The sequence below is a fragment of the Grus americana genome, chromosome 2, assembly GCF_028858705.1.
Source record: "Grus americana isolate bGruAme1 chromosome 2, bGruAme1.mat, whole genome shotgun sequence".
Classification (NCBI taxonomy): Eukaryota; Metazoa; Chordata; class Aves; order Gruiformes; family Gruidae; genus Grus; species Grus americana.
The window spans coordinates 76,080,355-76,101,248 of NC_072853.1; the positions used below are offsets into that span (position 1 = coordinate 76,080,355).

A 20,894-nucleotide genomic window follows, 5' to 3' on the forward strand; every position below is an offset into this window, starting at 1 on the left:
TTATTTTGAAGTATAACAAACATTATTTTCTTCCTGCTTTAGCAGGTTCCAGAAATATAATAAAAACTCCAAGTTATTTTATAATAAACCATATTATTTCATTTTGTTTCTTAATTCTGTGCTTAGATGGCTTTTCTTTCTGCATTTTTCTTTTTTTGTTTGAGATGAGTATCTTGCATATGCAGCAAAAATAACTGCCTAGGTAAATACGTCAAGGACGGCATGTCTGATCTTATTGTGCACGGGACGTGTATTTTCCTTTCTTTTTTTTGTCTGAGAGTGCCACTGAGGGGAGTCTCCAAAATTAATAAATAGTTTGAGCCAAATTGGAAGAAAAAACTGTTTTCTGTGCTTTTCTCTGATCCTTCTGTGGCAGTGCTTTATTTTTGAACAGCACAGCAATGGTTCTGGGTGTTGATGAGGGAATATCTTGGTGTGAGTCCAGATTCCTGCTTTTTTTTTTTCTGTTTGGGGTGTTGGTTTTTTTTTTTTTTGAGTAACTTCTCATGGTACTTGGTACCAAGCCTAAACTTTTGTGGATACCAAATAAATTACTCCCAGGTTCCCTGGGGGTACAGCTCATGTTTCAGTGTCAGCACAGCTTTCTCTGCTCTAAGGGGGCTCCTGGTGTTGCTTGCAGTTGCTGTGACGAATGCTCTGCTCAGCCCCTGCTAGGACAGGGCTCTCTCCTTGGGAAGGAGACCAGCCTTTGGCTTCTGCCGTGATTAAAATCTTGGTACTGTGACACCTTCAGGTGCTCCTAAGACTGACTCTACCAATTCATTAAATACAGCTACAAATAGGTCAGATCATGTTGCTAAAGTGCCAGTGTTGTAATTAACACAGTTATTTATTTTGTTTGCTTTTAATTACCTCTGTTTCTCTGCCTGTGCTGAACTGAAGAGTCACTTGGTCATCTCATGGCAATGCAGAGCAGCATCGCATGCTAAAAAATAATGTTACAACATCAGATGTACATAAACTTGTGCTTTTTGAGATGTGCAGTCTTTTTACTGTCTTGCTTTATGGCTCCTTAAGGTCTATTGTGTGTCTTCATTCCCTGGGTAGTGCCTTGTCCAGAGCGCGACAAACTGAGACCAGTTTCTATCCCCAGTGTGTCCCGAAACCTTCCTGTACCCAGGAAAGCTGCGGATCCTCCAGGGCTGGGCTGTGTGTTGTAGGGGACTTGCCTGAGTTCAGCCTGGCACGGGGATGCTGGGGAGAAACCGGTGTGCCAGGACCGCATCCACAAACTCCATAAGGGCTTTTATAAACCAGTAGATATATTTACTTCCGTGCTTTCATTAGTAAGTTGGGGATTGCTAGCTTCAGATCAAGTCTGTTATTCCTGAATATAATGTGTTAATGCAGAATTACTTTCTTATCAAACCCAGCTTTTCCATTGTGAGACAAATGCAAATGTATCCATGGGTGATGGATAGAGAGTCCGGGGTTCAAACTTCAAAATAAAAAAGAAAGGAAAAAAGACAACAGCTATGCCTCATCTTTTACGTGGGTAATTACAGAACAGTATTTTATCTTAAATTCAGATATTTGTGGATTTTCCAAATCACTGTGTATTTAGGAGGAGAATAAAAAAAATTTGCTGCAGTTTTAAGTAATAAATTTAATTGGTTTATTTTGTCCCTTCATTTCAAGTCTTGTATATTGTACCAACTTCTTAAAACTATCTAGAGACTACCTATGCACAATCCTAGAACTATATGTTGATGATTAAACCATTTCATGATGAAAATAAAGTTGCTTTTTTTCCCTAACTTCTAAGCAAATACAGTTAATTAAATTCCCCTTCCAAATCTTGCATGGATTTGTAAGAAACAAGAGAATACCTTCCTGAAAGAGTATTTAGTTATTCTGCAACTAGTATTTACCCAGTTTTCAACCTCACAAGGATCAGGAAACGTTACTCTTCTAAAGAACATTGTTTATACTTTTGGTGAAGAACTCTTTTTTTCTGAAGAAGACAAATTGTGAATTCTGGAAGTAGTTTAATATCAGTGGATGCAAGCTTTTAGTAGTTCTGTTTTGCAGTTAGTAAAGAGTGTCTCAGTGGGTTTTAACACTTGATGCCAGGATCAAAATACAGGGTCTTCCCTCTTCTGGCTCAGAAGCGTTGTGTCTTTCCATTTTTGTTAAGGTGAATTTTCCTCCAGACTCATATAAGGCAAACCAGGGATTTAGTTTTTTCTTGGAAGCATCCTTTTTTTTTTTTTTTTTTAAGGCCTGTTAGTGTAGTATTGTACAAAATGACTGGTAGGGGCCAGGCAGACTCAAGAGTCTGTCTGTTCCCATGGTTTATTGGCCTCTGTTGTGACAGAGAGGGAGAGTCTGCTTGCACTTGCCAGAGAATGAAGAGCAGCAAAAGCAGTGGTTAATTGTTTAATGCAATATTGGAAATGGGGCTTTGGTCGGCTGCTCTGAAGCAGCTTGAATTTGAGAGCCGTATAGCATGGAGGAGAGCGGGCATGGCTACGCTCCCATTGACTTAATATTCAGCTTTAGAGCCAAAGGGCCCATGGAATTTGGTTTTGCTCTGCTCCACTTGCTGGGCTGAGGTGTGCAAATCCCAAGCAGCTCAGCTGAAATCTCTGGGTCTGCTCCTGCAGTGAACACGTGGGAGAGGGACCGGCACGAGCTTCACTTGGACAGATCGGTGAAATAGTTGTGGGTGCACACTGCTCTTGTCCTTCACTGGGGTTCTGGTTTATATTTTATGGGTATCTTATTATAAAAGGGGAGGTGGGTTTGTGTGTTTAGGTAAAGATAGGTGAGTTCAGTGCCTATATTCCCCTGTATTCTCTCCTCTTTGGACCTGCTTGTTTTTGTTTATATGATGGTAAACTTCAAAGTGCCATCTTTCCACTGGTATTTTACAGCTAAAGACCTCCTGGACACTAACAATATATTTTTCATACTGGTTAAGGATAAGGAGGTCACTTATTTCTGTTCTCACTTGTTCTTTTTGCAAGACCAGCTAGTGCTAATATTTTTCTGAAAAGCCCACTTGTCATGCTATTATACCAGCCATATTTAAAAATACAGCTCATCTATATAATTGTTAATTGTTTATTATTGTGTATTCTCAAATTAGCCATAGTTATTTTGGAATGAAATCTCTTTGCATTCAAGTGGTTAAATACCATACTTTCTCCTATTAAAAATGAGATCCAGGTCTACTGGAAAGTATTTTACAAATATAAAACTGCCTGAAGTATAAAACCTGTTTATACAGATACCGTGGGTTGCTTGCCATAAAAAGCACCTTAAATTCCCCATGCTGCTTCATTTTCATAAGGAGTTACTTGGAAAGAAATATTGCTTGCGGTGCATTGCCAATTATTTATATACTAATTTGCTACCTGAGAATAATTTCAGATTTTTTAATTCAGTTTAGTATTGAAGTGATGGGGGAGAAGAGGTCTTAAACTACTTCATATTTTACAGTTTAGCTTAAATCTACCTGGAAAAAAATGAAAAATGCTGATTTTTTTTTTTTTTGGAGGGGCAATTAACCTTTTAAAAAAAACAGTGTATGTATGAACAGTTTTCAGTCATTATTTTTTAATGTAAATTCCCTCTTACCTGTATTGTTACAGGACAAACAACTCTGTGCTGTATATAAAATATTAAGCTGTCTTCCCATAAGTAGTCTCTGTGTGCAAAGCTTAGGTGCCAAATTTGAATAGGAGGCCAGGTACAATGACTGGGGACAGAGCTCTACTCTGCCATCATTAGCGAGGACGTGCACGTCAGCCTCTGGTACAGATCAACCCTTCGAGTGAATGACCCAAATAGTTGAAAAGGGGAAATACGTTTTCTTTCTTCTCTTTTATAGGTTATCTCTTGTACTCCAGCCTTTTGATTAATCTTGGAGAAATAATCTAGCCTATGCTGTCTCTTTTTTTCCTGAGCTGATGGTAACGAACATGTCCCTAGCATGGAGACTGACTTTTCCTTCCCGGCTTGGCCAGGAAGGGGTAGGCAGAGTTACTTGGGAAAACATAATGTGGAAGCTCGGATTGCAAAGAAACCCCTCATGCCCTGTTTAGTACCTGGCTATACCTGTGCAACAGTATTCAAATATTTATAAATCTTTCATAAGCATTGTTTATTTGAAGACAAAACCCAAATCAGCAACAGGGGTTTTCCTGCATTAAATTGCTTTCACCAAGCGTTATTTAAGGTTAAAACCTTAAAACTCCCTAGAGAAACTTTTCTCAATTTTCTGTGCTGCTTTTTCCTTTTACTGAGGATACCATCACCATGTATAGAAAGAAAAACAGTAAGTTCAGTGTTATTCAATTGTACTATAGTGATGCAGTTAAGAGAGTAAAAAATAGTATTGTATTATCTTCCAGCAGCCAGATGAACGTTCTTATAAAATTCAGGAAACTGAGTGAATTGGAGACTTCATGTTCTTTTTGCCTTCTGAAGTGCCTGAGATTTGTTCCATAGTGCTTATCACAGAAAATATCTCAGTTCTTCAGATTTAAATTATATAGGCATAGAAAGGTCCACGCAGGAGCTGTTTTGGAGGCTGCTTTGTGTGATGATGGTGAGTAGTATGTGTGCAACCTCTTGGGAGCTGCACGAGGGAGGCTGAGTAAGATGCATCATGCACAGCTCTAGTCCTTGCATACAGGTGGTCTCAAGCCCTTGTACCAGCACAAGAGGGAATGAGCGTGTGGCACTCATCCGTTTTGCTGCTCGTAGAGTTAAATAGATTTTTTTTTTGATCCTACTGGTTTGGTCGGCTCTCTTGGCATTTAAAAGCAAATGTGTGACTGTTGTAGGACTCTTTGAAAATTGCAGCCTATCTCTGAATTAATGTGTTCGTATTTCACACAAAGTTGCAGATGGAGGATTAAAAGCTGTGCTTTGGGCAACGTGTGTTGAGCAATATTGAAAATAAATGCTACCGTATGGGACGTTGCTTTTGGAACCAGCACGTCCACTGTGTCGTACAGCTGTGCCATTCCTTCCAGAGTTGTTCTGCAGTCTGTTTAGATCGAGCAAAGGTTGAAGTCATGGATGGATTTATGAGGATAATGATCTGACAAACCATGCACTCTTATAGATTATATAATTTGCTGTACACGGGGGAACATAAGTGTTCCGTAATGAAACCCCCCTTATTTAGGGGGTTGATAGTGTGAGTTGAAACAAAATTTGGTAGGTGGCTTGTGTTCCTCAAAACGCATGTGGAGGATGAGGACCGAGGGATATCCATTTTTATCGCTGCACAGTAGGGTGCAGCCGTGGTGACATCTGATGCAGACTCAGAATTGCCTGAAATTCTGTATTGGCTTATATTGCTCGTGCTTACAAGACACAGTCAGAGCCTTTCTGTGGTTTGGCAATGGTGCCCACAGATTTCACGAGTGGTGGAGTTCGGGTCTTCATGGTTTTATTAGAATTGTCTGAAAGTACATGTACTTCCCTGGCAGCTTAGAGTAAATAGAGCTCACTTGGAGAAAACACTTGGAAAAAATGAAGCTGTCCCTTGATAGTGAAGTTTATTCCTCCTAGACTTTTTTTTAATTCTCTCTTGCAAGTTTCTAATTTTGTGGCATGACGGAAGAGGAGACTCGTGTACTTGAATTTGTATCTGGAGTAAAGTTATCGCTGCTCGGGGGGCTGCGTTATAAAAGCATTGGAAGGAGCTCCTCTGCTGTGGCTTGCCCTCTGACGGCCAGGCTTTGCTCGGTCTCGTGCTCTTTGGTCCTTCCAGGTCTCGTCCACGCGCCCGTAGTTCTTGGCAGAGCTGTGACTCCCCAGGTAGGCTTCAACACTGCTTTGATGCCTCAGATGGTGTCCTTACTGCTGACACTGGCCCAGAAAGTCCCAAACTCAGCAGACCCACGGAGTGCATGTAAAGACACAGCTGGGACTATTATAAAGGAAAGCTTTAGAAGTGCACAGCTATGTAAATCGCGTTCCTCAAGCTGCTTGTCTTTTTTTTCTGTGACACCTTTCAGTTCTCTCTGCTGTCTTCTCTCACCGGGGGTTCCTGTGGTGCAGAAAAAAGAGGGGAAAAAATATGTTCATGAAATAACAAGTTAACTTGTGTTGGTACAGTAATAATCATTAAGTTTTATATTATTAGATGTAAATTTTACAACCAACGTGTTAGAAGAAACACTTAAAAACCTTAGATTTAGGCTTATAGGTACGATTTAGATAAGAATAGAATTATTTTTTTTTCTCGCTTAGTCTGATTCGAGCTCTTTTCAAGCTTAGACAATATGAGTGTATTATGATACACACCTTTGTAATTACATAAAATTGATAACAAGCCATATGACCTCTGGTTACAGATCTAAATATTGGCATAAATTCATTTATTATGTCTGAGTATGTCTCTGTGCTTAAATCAGTCTGTAATTCATAATGCGCTGTCTTTATTACAGTTTGCATAAAGAAATGCATTCTAATAGAACAATATTTCAATGAACACTTAAATGAGAGAACTGGGTGATAATGCAGGAGTTTTTACAGTGAAAAATGTTTTCCTTTTCAATAACATTTAATACCTCATTGCATTAAATTATTTTTTGTCACAAAGTGGCTCAATTTGTATGTACATATTCAGTAGATGGAGTTACATTGGTTTAGTACTTCAGGACATTACTATTTTCACCCCATCTCAAAACTTCTTAATAATCAAAACAAGTGAATGTTGAGTAACTTATGATACCGTTATATAAGTCATGAAGTTCCGTTTTAGTACTGAAATTAAATGTAATACACAAAGAGCAGAGGTCTTTTCATCTACTAAACTTAGTCTTGAGTGAAAGTTCCGAACTTTACTGGTGGCAGTTTCATTTTCCAGCAAAGCTGAAAGCAATGTGTTAATGTCTGAATCCAGTTTTTAAAAAAATACCCTTGTGAAAATACAAGATTTTTTTCACTTTATACAGCAAAAATACATGGCATATCTTGCATGTTTTGGTTTCATAGTTAAGAAATTCTAGTTTAAATAAACTGCAGCAAGTTTCCTTTTAGAGAAAGGGGAGGCGAAAAATGATATATTTTTTCTAGATTAAGTTTTAATGTACAAAACTTTTTTTTTCCTTTTTCAAATCTCTCCTGAAATGACCAAATCAAAAAGACTTTTGTTTCGTGAAGCCTGCTTTTGATTAATTTGGCTGAGTTTTATTTACCTACTTAATCTGAACCATGCCTCCTCCTTATCGTGTAAAGTCGCTTACTGTTGCTAAATATACCAGTGTATTTTAAAGAAGCAAAGCCGTGCGTGAGTACGACCCATTCAGAGCGGGGTTGTGGGGTAGGGAGGGACCTGCTGGTAACCTGAGAACAAGAGCAGATGCTAAATTAGCAGCTGGATCGTTAGAAACGAGTCCACAAATGTCTGCTGGGAAATGATCTTCTTTAGACGCATGGAGCGTGGGTGTGTGGGTTATTCAGAGTTTCTAGCATCTAGTTGCTCTTTACTCGTGACTCAAAGGAAGGCATGGAGCAGCAAGGATTTGCATTTGTGGAATGATTGGCAACTTGTTTTCATTGAAAGTACAGGCTGCATCTATAAATTATTATTGTGTGGTATTTCTTGTTAAGGCATGAAATTGGTAAATGACTGCAAGTGCAAGGAGATTTCTGGCAGTCTTTTAGTTACAGAGTTAAGTAAAACCCACTAAAAGACCTGTGGAAAAGCAAATAACATTATAAGGGCATCATTAATAATCCTAGGGTTACGTTCTGTTTCCACCTTTAACATTAATACGTATTGACCATTGACTGCAGTCAGAAATAGATCAGATCATGACTGGATGAGAACCTAAATCGTGACTGAATAATGATGACTAATAAGTGATGTATGTTACATGGTAGCCAAGCAGGAGAATCCGAATAAATAAACATCAGCGGTGAAAAAAAATAAGCCAGCTGTCAGAAAAGTGCTATTTATTTGGGAGACAAAACTTTAATTTATGTAAGTCTCTTGGTAATAACGTGGGTGAAATCTATCCATATGTTTAGTGTAGCTCATCGCAGTGTGCTCTTTCATGCCTCCCAACTACAGCACACCTGTGCCCACCGCAATACTATAGACTCAGCTATGATGAGGAATATCTGGCTTTACTTTACATTGAAACATCATACATTTCCTTATTCCTTATGCCAATGATTATGTAAGTGCGTGCATCTACAAGTCACCCTTTCCTCACGTTAAAGGCGATGTCTTTTTTTGTTGTTTTTTTTTTTTTAGCTTATCAGTGTGGTGACAGTGATTCACCTTTATAATATAGGCAGGTACAAAAACGATACACACAGAAAAATGGTACCTGCATACCTTGGCCCTAGTATGCACCAAAAGCTTTTCTGATTTCTTTGTTAATCAGGGTAAAAAGCTTTCTTGTTGAGGGGGAAAAAAGCCTTCCAGCTGACCAGCATGACTACACCAATGACAGCCTTGTCATTGGCAGGATTATACTCAACAAAGTGAGTTTGTGGTGTTCTGAGACAGTGGCTGTGATTTAAAAACAAAACAAACAAACAGACCCAAAAACTCCAAATGAACCTTCTCCAAACTTGTGTCTGCACACTCACATAGCAGTGATTTAATGTATCAAGGTGCTGTATCCTGTTCATCTGCCCTCCTCTGGTATTTCCACTCCAGTGCCAGGAGCTGACTGAAGGTCAGGAAAAAGTTAAGGCTTTGGGGCTGGCAGCGAGGTTTTCGTTAAGATGTCGGGAAAGGCTCTGCAGGTTGTAAAGATGATTCTGAGAGAAGCCTCCCTCAGAGGCAAGCCTCTCAGCTATTTCAGAGAGGGATACACAAGCTGGATCTCCAGCTCAAGACTTTGCTGTTCTGGAGTGGACGAAGAAGAAACTTTCAAACAACTGTTTACCTTTGAGATCTGTTTTCTGCTAAACAACCTGGCAACTAGACTATATCTTCCCTCCTTTTCCCTGCAGAATTAAGCATCTATGTGAGAGGGAACAAGTTGAAGTTGGGTTTCTGTGGGAGTACAGAAGACCAAGGTAAAAAAGCATAACCACTTTCAGATTGTGCAGTGGCTATTTATATAAGCCTAAGTATGGAAAAATGTTGAGTTCATGTAACGGGTCAAAAAAAAGGCAGAGATATTGCTTGGTTTTTGTGTGTGTATGTGTATACACATATAACATTATCAAGTTTTAATTAACATGGTAGATTACTCCATATATGTGAAGACCATATAGTGTTAATCAGTTCCATGTACATGCATGGGGGTGGTTTTATTTTGGGAGAGGAAGAAAAAAAGTCACTCTCTAGTAGCTTTTTTATAGGGAAATTAAGGAGTGTGATTCTTCAGTTGCCTTTCAGTGAGGAATTGCTTTTCCATCTTTGTACACATGACTATAATTCAGTGTTAATGGAAAATCAGAGTAGCTTGGTGTAAACCATCCAGACAGTACACCCCATTCTAGTGGGGATTCAACATGTTCTCCTGCATAGCTGATGTGCTGGATGAGACTGCTGTCTGCTGTGTAGCAGGTGGGAAGGAGAAGGGAGAGAGTTAGGCAGTGTTTGTGATCACCAGGCCAAGAGCAGTTACAAGTTTGGTGTTTGGTATTTGTTTTTTGGTTTGGTTTGGTTTTTTTAATGTAATACTTTTAAAAAAGAAATTAGTGTCTCCCCCATACACCAGTTTACCGTGAGCCTCTGTCACTAGCAGTGAAGATTCTTCAGGGTGACACTAACAGTCAGAGGGCAGTAGGGCTGTTTCTGTGTACAGTTATACAGGTTAAGCGGTTTGCTCTGTATACTTTTTGTCTTGCAGTATTTTTCTAAATGACAGTTCCACGCAGTTTTCTTACCTATACACTTCTATGTTTCAAGCCAAACCAAAAATCTGCCTTTGCATGACTGTCTATAAAATCCTGTAGTTATTAAAATACAAATCAGTGCAGCAGTGAGTATCTGCTGTCTTATACCCGGCATGTTAGTTTTGAAGCTTTTGGATAGTGTCTGGGGTTTGGTTTTTTTTTTTTTCATTTCCAGTATTTAATATGAGGTCTAAATATGAGAATGTACTGCATGGTCTTTGCACATGAGACTGTTTATGTTACAGCATTTCATTTGGTTCTGTGCACTTTTCCTGAAGTCAGCACATCTCCAGTGTACCTTAATGCTTCTTGAAAAATTATGTTTTCTTTATAAACAGGACTAGATATTCAGGATCAGAGAACTCCTACTTGGCCAAATTAACTTCATGTTGTTTGTACCAGTGTGCATCATCTTCTAGTGATTCCTAATTTCATGTATGATGTGTGATACTAACATCATGGGTGATAAAGCCCCACATCCCGCCATGTAATTTTGAGGTTGAGTGCTGTCCATTGCATGCATAGGGAAGAAATAAACCACAGGCTTCACCATCTCCTCATGTATATTGGTTTAAATCAGGAGTATTTCAGTCTAGATTGGTGATTTGAGAGACAGTAGTCACTGTTTTTTAAGTGATGTGAATCTTTAATACAGCATTTTAATATAAATTATATAGTCATTAAAAAGCACTATTAATGCAGAGAAAATGTTTATAATTTATCATAATTAAACATATCTTTGGGGATTGTGGGAGCTAATCTGGAAGGTTTGGGTCTTCAGTTTGAGGCACTGGTCTTCAACCCTGAGCTTTGGTTGTGTACGAGAGGCAGTGAGGTCAGTTAAGGAGTCTGCAGAACAGACCTGTTAAGATCACGTAGGCATGAGCTTAAACAGCACTTGGGTTTAAACTGTTTACCCAGGTGTATGCATCCATATTCTGTCAAATTTTATATCCTTTGAAATTGTGGTTAAAACAGACTCCTCCTTGGAAGTGGCTGATTGAAGTAAAGTCTCTCTGTGGATTTTCATGTAACAACCTGAGGGCTGCTTCAGCACTGCATCTTCTGGGAGAGAAGCAGCAGAGGAATCATAGTGAATGTGTGGTCTGATGCCTCCTTTATCCCTATTCTAGTTCCTGAGCTGCTGCAGAAGCTAAAATACCTCAGGTACAAGTTAGAGCAGCCCCTTGGAAAGCTTTATTTGTGCATCTAGGTGTTGTATATACCAATCACTTTTTTCAGCAAACCCTTTGCATTGAGTTTGCAATGGAAAATATTTTCCCTTAGCGTGCAGCCTAACATATGTTTGTAAAACTTCTTTGCAAGTTAGAATTGCTACACAAGGGCTAGACTCAGAAATGGAGTTGGTTCATGTCCCTAGGACAGGTAAATTCTGCAAACAGGCACAACAGCAGATGCCCTAACTGTGTGAAACCAGGTCCTGCACAGAGAACCCGTTCCTGCGCCTGCTTTGTGTCTTGCTGGTTGTGGATGAGGTGCAGATGATGCAGTTTTGTTACACAGTTCTAGGACTGCAAGGCTAAATTAAAAGACAACAAGAACGAGCAAAATCCATTCCAGTCCGTCACTGCCATCGGAAAAGAAGGACAGTCTACTACACTGCATGTCTTTTGGTTTATTTATTCCTTTCATTACAGTATTGTCCTAGACCCTGACCACGCAGTAGGCATCTGTAACAGATGAGCAAAGGTGACGTTTTTTGCTGTTGGAAATCACAGTGGATTTTTCTAACAGATCAGCTGTTGGGAAATACAGTTTAAGCATTCAGACAAAATCCTCATGATTTTTTAACTCGTGTGAATGGAGGTGTTGAAGACTAAAGTAAAAAACTGGAGGTTTTTATGCCACCTCTCAGTTGTTTGAGTTCTGTTCAGGTTTCGAGGCCTGATGGGCCTTGGTGAGGAGGAAGGGGATTAAGAAATGCTCATTAAAAGGTATTGTAAGCCTCCGGTTGGTATGGGAGCCTCTGCAGATGTTCCCTCCTTGGAGGCGTTTCAGTGGTATACCCGTTTCACTTCATGTTTTAATATAGATCCAGTACGATGTAGCATTTCTCCTCCTCCCCTGCTCGCCCCAACACATTTCATACCCTTCCAAGTCCGACTTGTCCATCGCGTTTCTCCTGCTGGCTACACCCACCTCTCAAGCCTCCATCCCTCTTTTTTGCTGAGCTGAGTTTGTGACGTGTCAGACCCTGCCAAGTTACTGCTCTGACTCCCTTGCTGTACAGGAGAACCCATGGATGCTGACTCCAGACCACTTGGCCAGGTTACGTGCCCCTCTGTGCTCAGCGGGCAGGCGTAAGAAGAGTCTGCTCCTGTGCGCAGGATTATTCTTGGCCAAAGTGTTTCTAAGATAACACAGGTGTTGCCACGTATAAACCCACTTCAGAGGGGAGGGTGTGAACAGGCTTCGAAAGGAACAGGGCATAAACAAGGCAGATCCTGTGCATTTCTGTGGCACCGCGATCTCATGAAACCTGCCCAGAAGAGAAGCCAGCTTGTGGAGAGATTGCTTCATGCTGTGTAAACTGAGGTTTGGCTCTGCGAGAGGATTCCTGTTTTCTTTTTTTTTTTCCCTTTTTTTTTTTTTTTTTGATGGGGGGATCATTTCCCTTTCATATCCTTGCTGACTGCAGACAGAGGAGCTGTTGTGATTTAGCTACCAAAGATTCATTGATGATCAGCTACGAATATAAATCCAAGATCAAGAAAAGCAACCTGGGGCTCTGGTTCCGCCAAGAAAATGTTTTCTCTTTCATTGCCCTGGGAGGATGAATGAAGGACGTGTGATACTTCAGCAGTTCGAATTAAACTGCTGTTTGGAGTGATTTCAGGCAAAACTCTCCCCAGGTAGATCACATGGTGTACTGTATCTACCTGGAAATAAAAATACCATTACAGAGAGAGTGGTGTAAATGTATGACCTCATATGGGTCATTTTAGAAAAGAAAGGTGGCATAACTGTTTGGCTTCTATATTTGAAGAAACGCGTACAGCAATATGCCCAAGACAATAAGAGAAGGAAGTCTGTCCTTCTACATTTTCACCCACAATTCAGTTGTGATTTTCAGCTTTCAGATTAATACTGCTGATTGTGCGAGTCCCCCTAGCAGTCAGGCCGGCAGGTACAGATGTTAACTTGTAGGTTTATGCTAAATACAGTGGTGAGGGCACAAAGGGAGGGAGGTGTTCAAAAGCAAGCTGCTGCTTCTAATAATAACTCATGCGCTTTGTACATCTTAGATCCTCAAAGTACGCAGGATTTGCATTTGACTGGAAAGGGTAGTTGAAAGCAGAGACTTTACAGAAGGTGACATTTGCCAGTCTTGATTTGACAAGAGGTAAAAGCACACAGACAGTTAGCACAGGATACCGTCCGCTACCACAAAACAGAGGGGACAATTTTTGTCTGGTGTCTCTTGGTGACACTGCTGTGAAAAGTTAGGGATTTTAGTTTTTGATGTTGAATCTTCTTACGAGACAGTATAAACAAATACCATTTCATTACCTTTTTCAGGCATTTTTTTTCAGTTTGAGAAAACAAAATACATGTGTTTTGTCTTGTGCGACAGCTGTTTAATAATGTATGACATTGTCTTAATGTCAAATTTTTGGCATAAAGTACAGAAGTAGTACAGTATCTTGGAAATTATGACAGCTGGGGACTATAAACTTTATTTAGAGACACAAACTTCAGGAGCATTTTTGAGGCGGTAGTGTTCTGTATTTAGTCTGAGACCAGGCTAGTAATGAGACGGAATGTGGAGCTCACTTCCGGGAATTAAATCAGACTAATAGGACCAAGGTTGCTCTGTCTTTGGCAGAATAGCAGTGGCTTTTCTAGAATAAATTTACGGTAATGATACAAAATATATTAAAACCACTTAAATGGGATTCCTTTTTGGCTCTCAGTAATAGCTTATCCATTACCTCATTGTGATCTGGGAATCCTCCTATTAGCATATGTTGTTCTTGGGGGACTTGCATGTTCTTCACCTGTTATGTGCTTTCTTGGTGAATTTGCAATCCAATAGCTAAAAGAAGTTTGACTGTTACTATTAAAAAAAATTGCTGCCTTTTTGAACTAATACTGCAACATGCCAACAGGGTTCTTCGGATTTCAAGCTGTGGATCTGACTCAGACTAAATTAATTTTGCATTTGAGTGTATCAAAAACTGATCTGCACTGCTGCTGCAGCTGGTGAGAACATTATTTCTAACCTTCACAGATGTCAGATCTTTTCTATTAGTCTATCTTTCAGCTCCTCTGCTAGTGGAATTTTTAGTTTTATTACATGCAAGATCTAACAGTAGAGTGGGAAAGAGCAGTTTGGTTTAGGGTATCCCTAAGTGCAGAAAGTATTAATGTGCATGTTTTTTTCCTCTCCTTTGAAGCTCAGGTTCAAACTTGAGTATTCTGTTAGTTTTCTGTGATAGTAGTTGGCATCAGATGGGGAGATGATGAGAAATCATGAATTATGATGCTGATTGACTTCAGTTCAACCACTGGTGCTGCCAGGATGTCCCACTATCTAGAACAGAACAGAAAATGAGTTCAGGATATCTAGTCGAGAATTAAACCAGAGGTGTGTAAGTTGATGTGAGGAAAAACACCCAACCACAGCTTCAGGATCTGGATCTAACTGTAGAATGAGTATGACTGATGCAATATTAAACATTTTTTCTGTGAGCACTTTCCACACAAATACTAATAAACAGTCAGGAAGTCAAATATGCTTAAAGAGTCTTTTTTTAGTTCATCAATTTCTTATTCTCAACAACATGAAATGGATGTGGCCCATGATGCATAATCCCATTATATTGACTGTAAAAAAACCTGCTTCCGCTTTTCTTTCTCGCTCCAAATGGGGTACTGTAGAATAGTTACTGTATATGCAACAGGAGTAGGGACAGTGGGGGTTTTTTTTGCACACAATGGCTTGCTTGTGATACTGAAGATTAGCTTTCAGCAGATTACTGAAAAAAAGAACAGATACACTGGGTGTCTGGCAGTACTAGGTTTCTCTGTAGACTCTTTTCAGCTGGAAAGCATGGCACTTTAAACGGCCTTCGGTTAAGTCTGTATAGTGTTGCTTCCATTCTTAAAAAATAATTAAAATATAAAAGTGAGTTGTTTTGAACTGAGGGCCAAGTTGCAGAATGACAGGTTTCTTACTATTAGCTAATGAAAATACTTGCAGGAGGTTAGGTTCAGAAAAACCCAACTCTTAATCCCCTTCTGTGGGGAAAGCAGCAAAACCTGGTAGTTCATGCATCAAATTCTTCCCGCAGCCCTGCTGTTGTTTTTTGCAGGGAGGGGGCACCTTGCTCCTCACTCTTTTTCTCAATTTCCACCTTGGAAAAAGGGATAGCTTGCCTACCTGTTATTAGTGGCTATAGATTTTGCTAAAAAGGTAAAATGTTACTCCTTAGTAGGACACAGGTAATTAATAGAAGTGTGATGACAGTCAGTGGTTCAGTAGTAATATATAATGTAAAATAATTAACGTTTTCAGAAAAAGGGATGTATTTCCTCTTCCTTGTTTCCCAGCTGGATTTAGGCTTTTTCATCCTTTTATCAGTTTTTTAGCTTTGTAGCACTCCACTGTTCCTTTTAAGTGTACCTTACCAGCAGTTGACAAGAGAGGATTGATGTGGCAGGCCATATGTCTGTCTCGTCCTTCTCTTTCTGTCTGTGTCTTTCTTTAATTTTTATTGTCTTTGTTCCTGCAAGTTATTTTTTCCTCTTTTTCCAGTTTGTACAAATACAGTTTTCATATTCTTTCTTTTTCTCCTGATGCCTTCCATCCCAAAGACGAGATTTGTGTACTACTATTCTGTCCCAGGCTACTAGATTTTAGAAGGCTAACGTTGCTGTTATTCTGTCTTGGGTTTGGTGTACAATCAGGAAATGATCATAAGAAATAAACAGCTGGTTTTCCATTCTCTAAGTAATCATAAAATTCTATGTTTCATACATATTCACTTACATTTTTTAATTATATACATTTTTAGTTCTGTTGGTGTAATGACCACTGGAAGCAGTTTAAAATGTCCATGCCTTGTGCGTAGTTTCCTTTAATCAATTTCTCATGATTTTTTTTTTTTAATATGAAAAAAATGAAAGCTCTCAATTTGACTGTTAGTTTGACGCACAGACATTTTTCTCAGAAATAAAGTTTGGTAACAGAATGTGTATGTTAAAGAGATTGCAGGAGTAGATTATTTCATTGGTTAAGTTAGGGCTAGTCCATTAATGTGATGGACTATGCTCATTCACATACCAAGGGAATTAAACATTTATCAATTTTCTTTCTGTAAGGATTGTTACAAAATCAGCCAGACTGTTGTTGCTCCCCCCCGCCCCCAGCCAATGTAGTTAGCCGAGATGCCCGATGGCCTCCTGTGATTCGGGTAAGTTCTTCTCTAATGATGGTGTAATTAGCACAGTTTTGCCAAAGGAAAGGGGATTTCTCTTCTGGCTCTTGTCTTTGTTTTTCATCGTGAACAATAAGAACACAGTACCTAAAAATAGTGTTTAAAAGAACAGGAGTTGGAGCGTCCCCTCCGAAGGGCTGGCACAGCGCGGGGTAGGAGCAGCTGCTGCCAGCCTGCTGAAGCCTGCGTTTAATCAGTGCGGGGGAGGGAGGCGGGCCTTGCTGCTCCTGCTCCCGCCGGTGGCAGAGCTCCCCCGGGCGGTGCGGTGGCCGGTCCTATGTCTGCGCTTGCCTCAGACTGCGGTCAAACACCTGACCGAACAGTCCGGTCCTTAAAAGTACCTAACCAGCATCCAGAGACAAGTGTTCAGTATCAATATGAATAAACATCTTCCCCTCCTCCCCTTCCTTCCCTCCCAAGAGAAACGTTAACAGGCTTTAAAGCTCTGAAAACAGAAGCAATGCCATAAATGTGAATCATTTAAATAGCTACATACTCCTTGATGAGGTTTTACACACTCATTTTACCAACAGGTGGCCACAGCAAACGATGAGGAAGCTCTCTCCACCTCAGAAAGCTGTGTTCGAGCCACTGTAGCTCTCTTTGGACTAAGGAACAGGCTGCCAGGGTGTGAGCAGAAGGACATCTGCAGGAGTACAGGTGCCTTACTAACAGCAACAGGCACCTCTATGTCATTAGTTGTTTGTTTGTTTGTTTGTTTTTTAAACAGTGTCATATTTTTGAAGATCCTGAGTTTAGTAGGAATATCAGAATTTGGCTTTTTGTTTTTAAGACCAATGCTGCCGACTTAACCCCTGTGAGAAGTTAGTATTTTAATGCTTGCAATCCTTGGTTTGCTGGCACATATTCAGTAACAAGGTAATTAAAAATGCAGGGATGGGGGTTCGTAGTTTGGAGAGCATACAGAGCCTGTCTGCCACTGTCCAGATGTGTTGCTGCATCCCTGTGCTGTGTTACTCTAAGAGGAAGCTACAGTTGCCTTGCTTCAGCACTTGGCATGGAAGTAGAGTTCCCTGACTTGGCTTTAAGAAACTGCTGTTTATACACTTACATCTTTATATATTTGATTTTACTGGATGCTTCGGTGGTTTATCTCTGTATTCACAAAAGTTTTGTAAGTTCATTTTAATTAAAGAAGGGGTCTAGCTTGTTTGAACGGTAGCCTTTCAAAGTTTGGTAAAAGTTTGTCTAAAAGTGTTCATAACTGATCACTTAGGAGTAACACATTTCTGTATCACTAGCATGCTAGATTTGAATGAGTGGGGGACAAAACAAGGGCAAAAATAAAATGTAACTTCATTTTTTTGAAATAATTGGAGATACTGTGTCGATAGTGCCTCTGTAGGTGTACCGCCAGCCAAAGCTGCAGGGCACAAGTAAGACTGAAGTCTTCTTGCCAAAATCCTGAGGCAGTGCGTGATCCCACAGTGGTGGCCTTAGAATGAGGAATTCTGACATCTCTGCGCTTCTCATTGGCCTTCATAGTTTTCTTGTGGAATTTCATAAAGCACGTACCACGATGGACATGGAGTGAAGGTGAACTGGGTGTCTCAGGGGGAGAGATGAACTGGCCCTAAGAGTTTTGCATTGTTTTTACTGCGTAGCCTTCTTGGGCTCAGCGTGAACCTGGGTTTTAGTGGGATCTGCTGACGCTGGCTTCAGCTGCCCCTGTTGGTTTGTGTTCTTCTATAGCCAGAGGCTGTATTGTCTTGCACAAGGCTTCTTGCACACCGCCTGGCACGTGAACCACTGGTGGGTCTCAGGAAGCCCGGGTGCTGCAGATGGGCCGGTTGGTAGATCACTGGGCACATCACCACAAAACCTTGTGTCTCTCTTCATCTCTGTTAGCTCTCCTCCACTTCCACAGTGTCTGAGCACTTTGCTGTGCTATGAGTGTTGCCAGAGGAGAAACTGAATGATCTGGAAGAGGTGGAGGGATCTGCCTGGGTTATGGAGGGACCTGCCTGCAGTGGAGAAACTGGTGGGACCTTGCTATCCCACAGCCTCTACTTAAGCCTCAGCTGCAGATTCCCAGGCAACTTTCCTTGACTGGAGAAGCCAAATGGAAAGTGAAGCTTCTTCTCTGCTTATTCATTTTAGCCAGTGGTGCTAATTATTAACTGTACTGTGCATAACTGGCAAGGTGTTGGGGTGGGCCTGCAGGGGCGACCCCTGTGAGAGGCGCCAGGGCTGCCCGGTGCCGGACACAGCCGGTTCCAGCCAGCTCCAAGGGCCCCACCACAGGGCACAGCTGAGCCCCTCAGCCATGGGCAGGTGCCTCAGGGAAAGCCTGGGTAAGAAAGGGCAGAAAAAGCTGAGACGAGGGAGCAGCGGGGCCAGCACCACAGGAGGCACCATGACTGCGCTGGTAGTGCCCTGAAGGGACTGCAGCCCGCGGAGGAGATGGGTGAGGAGGAAGACAAGTGAGGAGGAAGGGGCAGAGGGAAGAAATGGCTGCGCCCAGCCCCTGCGCTGCCTGCGCCCTTCCTGCAGGACTGGCATGAACCCAGCTGGCTGCTGTCAGTCTGGCACAGGAGGAGATTGGTCTTTCTAGTTAGGTGTGCAGGCCTGTATACGTGTCCTTTAGATATTTGTCTGCTCTGCCCCCCTAATTTATATCAAGAAAATATCTAGGAAGATACTTGGAAATACGTAGCCATGTTTGGGCTACGTATATCTGTGGCTTTTCTTCAGACTGGCTAAAGTAGAAACTGCAAAGTGGTTGAATTAATTAGCTGTAGAAGTTACTTGTTAAATAACACCAAATGAAGCTAGAACAAGATTTCTGTTAACATTACTTGTTTCTTCTTTCAACAGTGAAGATGTTTAAGGATTGACAGAAATTCTCTTTTTGTATGTGTATGCATAATTAAAATGCAAAAGCATACTGCTTGTCTACTTGACACCACTTCCTTGTGGGTGTAAGTTTGCTGATTCAAGGAAGGGACTGATAAGTGTGGTTAAGGTTAGGCTATTTTATTTTTATGAAGTGTTTTTTCATGCTAGCACTGATTCTTTAATATTAATATCATATATCATACACAGATTTTTTTTCCCATTCCAAGCCTGTCCCATCATTTTCCGCAGCAGAAATTAAAAACAATAGTATGCTACATACTATTTTCTCATTAATATCCTGAGTATAGGAAGTTTTTCCTTTTTTGTCTTTCTGTTAGAGATTTCTTCTCTCCTTTCAGTGCCATCTACTGCTACCAGCTATGCAGACTGAGTGCGTGAAAAGGGTGTGTGGAATTACTTTGTAAGCCCAGCCCAGATATTTTCAATTGTTCAGACTCTTCCAAGTTTAAAAATAAGTGGTTAGACTTGTTATGTGACACCATTCATGTATGTTTAATTTAGTTGTCATTTGGCAAGACTATCAACATGCCAGGTATTCAGCAAAAGATTAAACTTTTAATTCATTATTTACTTTGAGAGAGGAAGCAGTGGTAAAATGAAATTCTCACTCTTCTCTTCCTACTCCATCTCTCTGGACCCAGTCCTGTGGTCAAGGACATCTGTGATAAAGCATAGCTTGCTTTTAACAGTAGTGTGGTCAGGATATTGGAATAAGGTTGATGCCTTAAGAAGTCTTTGGATATTGACAGAGAAATGGAACTGCTTGCAAATAGTATTTTGGCTAATCTCCATGTGTGTGTGCGAACAGGCGTCTATATGTTTAATTCACTTGGGGTGGACTTTATGTTAGGAGGCATCTGCTCCCAGGCATTTATTTGCTGCTTCTTTAAAAACGCCATGAATACATGATGTTTGATAGCAAGGAACACAGTTTTTGACACTCACGGGCCAGGCAAAAGTTTCGCTGTACTCTCTTATGGTGCTTATGGACCTAGCAGACCAACTGCTCTGTCAAAACCAGCGCATCCTCTTGTGAGAGGATTTGATATCATCAGTATAGTCAACAAATGACTCCATGGTACGTGAATGCCTCCAGTGTCTCTTTCCCTAGCTCTGAACGTGGGCAGTGATGGCACACAGATGGTTACGGATCTCATGTCTTCTGTTATTGCATGGTTATTTTTGGTATATAATAGCCTACTCGATCAGGGCGGGAGAAAAAAGGTTTGGTCTAGCAGTTTCCTGAACACATTCATCCTTTGCTGGCTGATCCTGTTCCCTGATGCTGTGAGATTGAATTTAGCCTGCCAGGAGGCCTGGGGCGGCTGTAGTCTGGGATGGAAGCATCCTTGCTTTGCCAGCAGCATTCGGTGACATCCTTCCATAGAGCAACAAGGAGTGATCAGGTCGCTTTGCTCGTGCCTGTGTCAGTAGATGTCTCCAATAATTTCTTTATTCAAAGTACTGTAGAGGAGTATTGTATCAGAAGTTGCATAGAAGATAAAGCAATGCTGCACAGAAGTAGCCGAATGTAAATAACAAATGCAATTTATGTAGTATTTAATCCAGTTCTCATATATTACTCCTGACTCAGAAGCAGAAACAATGGCATATAGCGTGGTAGCATTCTTACTACATCAAATATATATGCATGGTATCATTTGGGTAAGGGAAAAGCATTATTTACATGCTGTATGTCCT

The 20,894-nt window shown here is 40.7% G+C and overlaps 1 protein-coding gene across 12 annotated transcripts in view; it reads left to right on the forward strand.

Annotated features, from left to right (window-relative positions):
- Positions 1 to 20,894, forward strand: part of COBL (cordon-bleu WH2 repeat protein) — a 165,061-nt gene that overhangs the window by 8,649 nt on the left and 135,518 nt on the right. For 7 of the 12 annotated variants that reach the window (XM_054816778.1, XM_054816780.1, XM_054816779.1 and 4 more), the window contains exon 3: positions 8,959 to 9,024. The exons of the other annotated variants lie outside the window; for them this stretch is intronic. In XM_054816778.1, the coding sequence (XP_054672753.1) occupies positions 8,959 to 9,024 (66 nt within the window). The remainder of the gene's footprint in view (positions 1 to 8,958; positions 9,025 to 20,894) is intronic. 12 annotated transcript variants of the gene reach the window in all.